The 8667-nt window shown below is 46.0% G+C and overlaps 1 protein-coding gene across 3 annotated transcripts in view; it reads right to left on the bottom strand.

Annotated features, from left to right (window-relative positions):
• The window catches only part of DIPK1B (divergent protein kinase domain 1B), a 55694-nt gene extending 47911 nt beyond the window's left edge, over positions 1–7783 (bottom strand). For all 3 annotated transcript variants that reach the window (XR_011849884.1, XR_011849885.1, XM_072125823.1), the window contains exon 1: positions 7055–7783. Coding sequence is in view for 1 of the 3 variants with exons in the window: in XM_072125823.1 (XP_071981924.1) it covers positions 7055–7117 (63 nt within the window). In the remaining 2 variants the exon portion in view is untranslated. The remainder of the gene's footprint in view (positions 1–7054) is intronic.
• Positions 7784–8667: the final 884 nt, after the last annotated feature.

Consider the following 8667-nt stretch of genomic DNA (forward strand, 5'->3'; position numbering starts at 1 on the left):
AGTTTGGTCCTCTGTCGTGGTTGGTATTTTGGAGTTTGGTCCCCTGTCGTGGTTGGTATTTTGGAGTTTGGTCCCCTGTCGTGGTTGGTATTTTGGAGTTTGGTCCCCTGTCGTGGTTGGTATTTTGGAGTTTGGTCCCCTGTCGTGGTTGGTATTTTGGAGTTTGGTCCCCTGTCGTGGTTGGTATTTTGGAGTTTGGTCCCCTGTCGTGGTTGGTATTTTGGAGTTTGGTCCCCTGTCGTGGTTGGTATTTTGGAGTTTGGTCCCCTGTCGTGGTTGGTATTTTGGAGTTTGGTCCCCTGTCGTGGTTGGTATTTTGGAGTTTGGTCCCCTGTCGTGGTTGGTATTTTGGAGTTTGGTCCCCTGTCGTGGTTGGTATTTTGGAGTTTGGTCCTCTGTCGTGGTTGGTATTTTGGAGTTTGGTCCCCTGTCGTGGTTGGTATTTTGGAGTTTGGTCCCCTGTCGTGGTTGGTATTTTGGAGTTTGGTCCCCTGTCGTGGTTGGTATTTTGGAGTTTGGTCCCCTGTCGTGGTTGGTATTTTGGAGTTTGGTCCTCTGTCGTGGTTGGTATTTTGGAGTTTGGTCCTCTGTCGTGGTTGGTATTTTGGAGTTTGGTCCTCTGTCGTGGTTGGTATTTTGGAGTTTGGTCCTCTGTCGTGGTTGGTATTTTGGAGTTTGGTCCTCTGTCGTGGTTGGTATTTTGGAGTTTGGTCCTCTGTCGTGGTTGGTATTTTGGAGTTTGGTCCTCTGTCGTGGTTGGTATTTTGGAGTTTGGTCCTCTGTCGTGGTTGGTATTTTGGAGTTTGGTCCTCTGTCGTGGTTGGTATTTTGGAGTTTGGTCCTCTGTCGTGGTTGGTATTTTGGAGTTTGGTCCTCTGTCGTGGCTGGTATTTTGGAGTTTGGTCCTCTGTCGTGGCTGGTATTTTGGAGTTTGGTCCTCTGTCGTGGCTGGTATTTTGGAGTTTGGTCCTCTGATGTGGCTGGTATTTTGGAGTTTGGTCCTCTGTCGTGGCTGGTATTTTGGAGTGGCACTCCTCCTTGGTGTGGGGGGCAGGCAGATGACTACAGGCCATGTTCATCCCTCTTCTTGTATGAAATAGCGCAGCTGCCACATCTCTTTTTCTTCTTATAAGGGAAGCATAACCATCCATAATTGAAGTCAATGGGAAGCAGAAGACCTTCCAGTTTCCCTGAGTAACAGAAACCCTGACAAACATGTCAACGGAGACTGAGCTGCTGCAGCGCTGCTTCTATTTGAATGAATAGGAGCTTTCATGCACAAACCTGGAGTGACCACTATAAGGGAAATGTCAGTCTCTGCTTCCTGACCCTGTTTATCTGTGGGGTCCTGGGTGTTGGACCCCCACAGCTCTGATAGAGAGGACCTATTCCATGAATATGTTATCAGTACTTTTAGCCTTAGGAATGAGCTGTTTGGACCTGTTCCTGCTGGCCGGTTGTTCTGTAGAGCTGAGCCAGTGCCAGGAGGTACGAGGCAGGACAGGAAGGTGCAATCACATTATCTTCTTACAAGGAGCATGCAGAGGCTTCTGGGTAATTCCATTATCGTGTCGGTGAGTCACAGTGGAACCAAATTGCTTTGATTTGCAGCGATTGTTCGTGTCCCTCTTACTCACTCTCTACTGGACAACAATTTCATGTTATAAATCATCCACCATTGTTCTTCTTGACCCGACTCCATCTTGCTCTGCGTCAGCTATGTGGGCGGCTGTGAGGACGAAGGTGTCGCATAGACGCCAGGTCTACAGTGGCGATAACGCACATGACACATCTCACTCTGCAGTGGAACGTATAGTAATGGTTCCTATAGCCACAGATACCAGGGCCGAGATAGAAAACTAATCAGTGGATTAGTAACCGAATGTACATGTTAGGTTTTCCACTTGTCTGGATCAAACATGACTTCCCTTACAACCAATAGGATTCCATGGCGGCCCAAGACCTGGTCCAGCGTCTGGGTTCATCTTCTGCCTGGATGGAGTCGTATTTGGAGCTTGATGTAGTCACTGGACCGTAGCTAAGGAGATGATATGTAAGAATCCCGGCACCATTATCAGTCACCCATGAGCAGACCGGACCTCATAACTGTCCATAAAGCCTGAAATATTCCGTACACCAGGATGCCGGGTGCCACATGAAGGCCTCCGGACCCCTCGTCCGTGTCCTATCCCCCGCACAGTAATTACCACCTCTCGGTACATATCACACGGTTCCGGCAGGTCGGGTCTGGGCAGGCTTATAGCCAATTTAAGTTCACGGTGCTGAGCGCTCGGGTAATGTGGAAGACGGCGTTTTCACGCTCTCTGCTCCTGCAATCCTATCCATGAGAACAGGAGGTCCGCAAACATGTAAGGAGCCAGGGACCAGAAAGAACCGAACAGGATTACAACATCATTGCTTTATGCCATCAGAATTATTAGGAGAATACAAAAATGTGCTGCTGCTGGGCGACTGGGACACCGGGCCGCCGCTGGGCGACTGGGACACCGGGCCGCCGCTGGGCGACTGGGACACCGGGAGGCCGCTGGGTGACGGGCTTTATGTGTGGTGAGATGTGAGATGAAAAGCTGATAGGAAACTTGACACTTCTGGCACAAGCACAAAACAAGCCCCTCTTTAATGAGTAGGTGGCTGCAGATGGGTATCTAATAATAGCCCCGCTTTGCACACCATGTATGTAGACACGTGTCCATCAGGTGCTTGGATGAGATGAAGGAGACACTAGAGCCGAGGCTTCCTGATGGCGTCTGAATGCAGCCCTGAGCACCGGGCAGACCAATGGCTGCTACATACCGTATATCACCCACTACATGCTACGGACATGGGGCAGTGATAGGAGGGAGAGGTTCCACTACATGATGTGACCCGTGTGATCCTGCAGGGGTATAGGGTCAGTTTCACAGGATTTTGTATCTGGGAGGATGGAGATGATATACGTCCATAATTCAACTGACACAGATCGTCATGTGTCGCGCTAAGCGACAATGCGACCTCTGTGCAGCTGTTAACACGAGAGAAAGTCCGAAAACTGGCGCAAGGACCCAGTGTGTACAGGCACCACTGACTGAGGCGGAGTTTTGGCGACTTGTCACAAGTTAAAGTATCTCCATATAACAATAGAGTATTCCGGCTCTAGGCCAAGCCATTACCAAAGAGATGGAGGGCGCTAATAACCCGTTACATGGTAATATGGCAAAAACAGATTGTAACCACAAGCAAGAACAAAGGCATCTCCATTAAAGGGAACCTGACAGCAGAAATTAACCTAATAAGCCACAACCCGTATCTTGTGGCGCAGCTGAACACCTGAGAAGTGGCGTCTATTTCATGGCCCGGTGTAGTGTCAGCCAGAAGTGAGAGTTACAGACTCTCCTCTCCCTGGGTTGAGGGACATCTCTAACAGTCTCTCCTGAAGTCTGCTGCCAGATGACAGTCACATCAGAAAGACTTCAGTCCTAAACTCTCTGCCTCTGTGATTTTAGATCTCACTTCCAAGTTGATATTCTGGATGATACAACCACAATGAAAAGGAACATGAACTGGAAGGTGTCAAGCTGCTCGACAACATGCTGTGGTTTATTACACCAATTTCTGCTGACAGGTTCCCCTTTAAATGGCAATGGAAGCAGATTTATGCATAGCCCAATATTTTGGGTGATAACTCCATGACAATATATAGTGGGGAGCCATAGGGCCCCATTGTAGGAATATTTCCTCTACGTAGGCTGAATAATTGGTAGAGAAGGTGTCATTCTCCTTTCAGGACAGAGGTGCTCGTCACTTGTTACTCCTATCCTTGTGTATGAACAGCGGTGCTCACAGCCTCCATAGTGTTGTAGTGAATATAGAGCTGGTCCTGGTCCGTGGCCATCCGTGGCCCATTCAGCAGACACTTGATGCATGAGGCCTCGGGCCGCTTCCCTTCTCCATGTTTTTGAACAGTGGGTTGTTATGGAGCAGCAGAGATATACAGCAGTCTACAGAGCCATCAGGACACAATGACCTAGCAAAGGCTCTGGTTCAAGCCCTCCATAACACCCCCAGGGTTATCCTCCATGGTCGTCTATCATGTGACCTGTCTTTAGGGTATAGGTACTACCTATAGATGCTTTTGTCACATACACTGTGACCAAACGGCTTCAAACACACAAATACTTCACAAAGGCTTCAGATAAAGGACCTGGGATGAGGATACAGCACAAGACACCACATAAACAGTCAATGATCTTAACTAACACTAAGGACTTCAACTCCTCTCCGGGGACCATCCCCTGAAAGTGCATTAATATCTGCTGTCATTTCTTCAACTTTATTCTTTCATTATTAATGAGGAGGATATTGAATGTAACTACAGTTCACACTCCTGCTCTTAACCCCTTAAGAACAAGAGACGAATGCTCCATAGACTCAGGTCATAGAGAAGCCACACAAGCGACACAGAGCCCTGAATCACATGTATAAGGGCCATCAGCGACTGCGTGGAGGAATATACAGATACGGGATAAGAGACACAGATACGGGATAAGAGACACAGATACGGGATAAGACACACAGATACGGGATAAGACACACAGATACGGGATAAGACACACAGATACGGGATAAGACACACAGATACGGGATATGATATAGATACGGGATATGATATAGATACGGGATATGATATAGATACGGGATAAGATATAGATACGGGATAAGATATAGATACGGGATATGATATAGATACGGGATATGATATAGATACGGGATATGATATAGATACGGGATAAGATATAGATACGGGATAAGATATAGATACGGGATATGATATAGATACGGGATATGATATAGATACGGGATAAGATATAGATACGGGATAAGATATAGATACGGGATATGATATAGATACGGGATATGATATAGATACGGGATAAGATATAGATACGGGATATGATATAGATACGGGATATGATATAGATACGGGATATGATATAGATACGGGATAAGATATAGATACGGGATAAGATATAGATACGGGATATGATATAGATACGGGATATGATATAGATACGGGATAAGATATAGATACGGGATAAGATATAGATACGGGATATGATATAGATACGGGATATGATATAGATACGGGATATGATATAGATACGGGATAAGATATAGATACGGGATATGATATAGATACGGGATATGATATAGATACGGGATAAGATATAGATACGGGATAAGATATAGATACGGGATATGATATAGATACGGGATAAGATATAGATACGGGATATGATATAGATACGGGATAAGATATAGATACGGGATATGATATAGATACGGGATATGATATAGATACGGGATAAGATATAGATACGGGATATGATATAGATACGGGATAAGATATAGATACGGGATAAGATATAGATACGGGATAAGATATAGATACGGGATATGATATAGATACGGGATAAGATATAGATACGGGATAAGATATAGATACGGGATATGATATAGATACGGGATAAGATATAGATACGGGATAAGATATAGATACGGGATATGATATAGATACGGGATAAGATATAGATACGGGATAAGATATAGATACGGGATATGATATAGATACGGGATATGATATAGATACGGGATAAGATATAGATACGGGATATGATATAGATACGGGATAAGATAGATACGGGATATGATATAGATACGGGATATGATATAGATACGGGATAAGATATAGATACGGGATAAGATATAGATACGGGATAAGATATAGATACGGGATATGATATAGATACGGGATAAGATATAGATACGGGATAAGATATAGATACGGGATATGATATAGATACGGGATAAGATATAGATACGGGATATGATATAGATACGGGATAAGATATAGATACGGGATATGATATAGATACGGGATAAGATATAGATACGGGATAAGATATAGATACGGGATATGATATAGATACGGGATATGATATAGATACGGGATAAGATATAGATACGGGATATGATATAGATACGGGATAAGATAGATACGGGATATGATATAGATACGGGATATGATATAGATACGGGATAAGATATAGATACGGGATAAGATATAGATACGGGATATGATATAGATACGGGATATGATATAGATACGGGATAAGATATAGATACGGGATATGATATAGATACGGGATAAGATATAGATACGGGATATGATATAGATACGGGATAAGATATAGATACGGGATAAGATATAGATACGGGATATGATATAGATACGGGATAAGATATAGATACGGGATAAGATATAGATACGGGATATGATATAGATACGGGATATGATATAGATACGGGATAAGATATAGATACGGGATAAGATATAGATACGGGATATGATATAGATACGGGATATGATATAGATACGGGATAAGATATAGATACGGGATATGATATAGATACGGGATATGATATAGATACGGGATATGATATAGATACGGGATAAGATATAGATACGGGATAAGATATAGATACGGGATATGATATAGATACGGGATATGATATAGATACGGGATATGATATAGATACGGGATATGATATAGATACGGGATAAGATATAGATACGGGATAAGATATAGATACGGGATATGATATAGATACGGGATAAGATATAGATACGGGATAAGATATAGATACGGGATATGATATAGATACGGGATAAGATATAGATACGGGATAAGATATAGATACGGGATATGATATAGATACGGGATATGATATAGATACGGGATATGATATAGATACGGGATATGATATGATATAGATACGGGATAAGATATAGATACGGGATAAGATATAGATACAGGATATGATATAGATACAGGATATGACTGCAGTTACTTTGTATTGCCACAGTGAACCTCAAGGACCAAGAAGTCCCCGCTGCTATGTCATCACACTGCGTGCGCCTTCCATGTAGGCGGCCACTGCATCTTCTAATGCGGGGAAGAGGATAAGGAGCTGATCACATGTACTGGCCACTTACCTGCAGTCCCTTGGAGAGTGGACAGAAGAGGACCATGTGGACAAACCGTCTTAGCTTTCTCATCCTCCTAAATCATTAGAGCCAGTGCAGTGCCAGGAAGTAGAAGGTGCCCCAAAAATGTGATCACTGAGAAAATGTCAGACTGTCCATCAGCTTCAAACACAGTTTTAGAGAATTTCAGGTCCTTTCACTAGTTCATACATGACATCAGGAAGGGAGTCCCACGAGACAAGGCTCCAGTGCCCACCCAGGCAGCCCCTGCAGGTGACATGCCAGGAGGGATAGTGGGGTCCAGCCAGGAGGGATAGTGGGGTCCAGCCAGGAGGGATAGTGGGGTCCAGTGCTGCTCACCAATGGATGATGCTTTATCAATGAGTCTTTTAATGGGACTGACTGCAGGTTCTCTCCTTACTGCTCGGCCCCAATGCTCTGCCCTCTGGCCCTTAGCTATGTGGCCCCTGGACAGACTTGTGCTGGGAAGTTACAGATATCCTAAAAGACAATCCCCCATCACATCCTGCGGCCCAGGGGATGGACACTGGGGCCAGATCTTTCTGATGGCCTCCTGCAATTACTCTTCCCTCTCTGCTCAGACCCCCCATATTATTCTGCCCCTAGAGTGATGTGCAGATGAGGACCCCCGCCCCCTCAAGTCACCCATTAATCCCACATGTCCTATCGTGTATCTCATCAGTCCCCTGTCCTCTCCCTGCACCCCCGGCAGCAGGTCCCCGGCCCCCTCCCCGGTGTCTCCTCCTCCTCAGCCCCCTGTCCTCTCCCTGCACCCCCGGCAGCAGGTCCCCGGTGTCTCCTCCTCCTTGTCAGTCCCCTCTCCTCTCCCTGCAACCCCGGTAGCAGGTCCCCGGCCCCCTCCCCAGTGTCTCCTCCTCCTCGTCAGTCCCCTCTCTTCTCCCTGCACCCCCGGCAGCAGGTCCCCGGCCCCCTCCCCAGTGTCTACTCCTCCTCGTCAGTCCCCTCTCTTCTCCCTGCACCCCCGGCAGCAGGTCCCCGGCCCCCTCCCTGGTGTCTCTTCCTCGGGCTGGTGCTGCACTGCGGGGGCTCTCAGCATCTGCTCTCCCGGTGTCTTCCCCGGGCCCCGGTGCAGACAGCGCGGCTCTGGCGATTATCTGTCCTCCGACACATAATGCAGCAGCAATAGCGGAGGGAGGGAGGGGGAGCCTGGAGCAGGTGCAGCGGAGGGAGGGAGGGGGGAGAGGGTGGGCGGCAGCCTCCGCTTTTATTCATCAGCCACGCTCAGCCGTAGCTGCTTCACCTCCTCTTCGCTGTTGTTCTGTATCCCCTTGTACAAATGTTTATAGCTGTGTTTCTATGGATGCCTCAGAGACTGGAATCCAGAACCTCGGCTGCTGCACAACCTCTTGCCTGGCACGTGATACCAACCAGTGCTCAGCACCAGGCATTTCACATCATATATCATAATGTATATAATACTGGAGCAGACTCTCTTGCCCCTTCCTCCATATGGAATGGTTGCCTAGGTAACCATGTTTAGGAGATCCACTATGATACATTGTGACAGTGCCCTCTGAAGGCGGCATCTACATTATATATATATATATATATACACATTATATGTATCATGCTATATGTCT

The sequence above is a fragment of the Engystomops pustulosus genome, chromosome 9, assembly GCF_040894005.1.
Source record: "Engystomops pustulosus chromosome 9, aEngPut4.maternal, whole genome shotgun sequence".
NCBI lineage: Eukaryota > Metazoa > Chordata > Amphibia > Anura > Leptodactylidae > Engystomops > Engystomops pustulosus.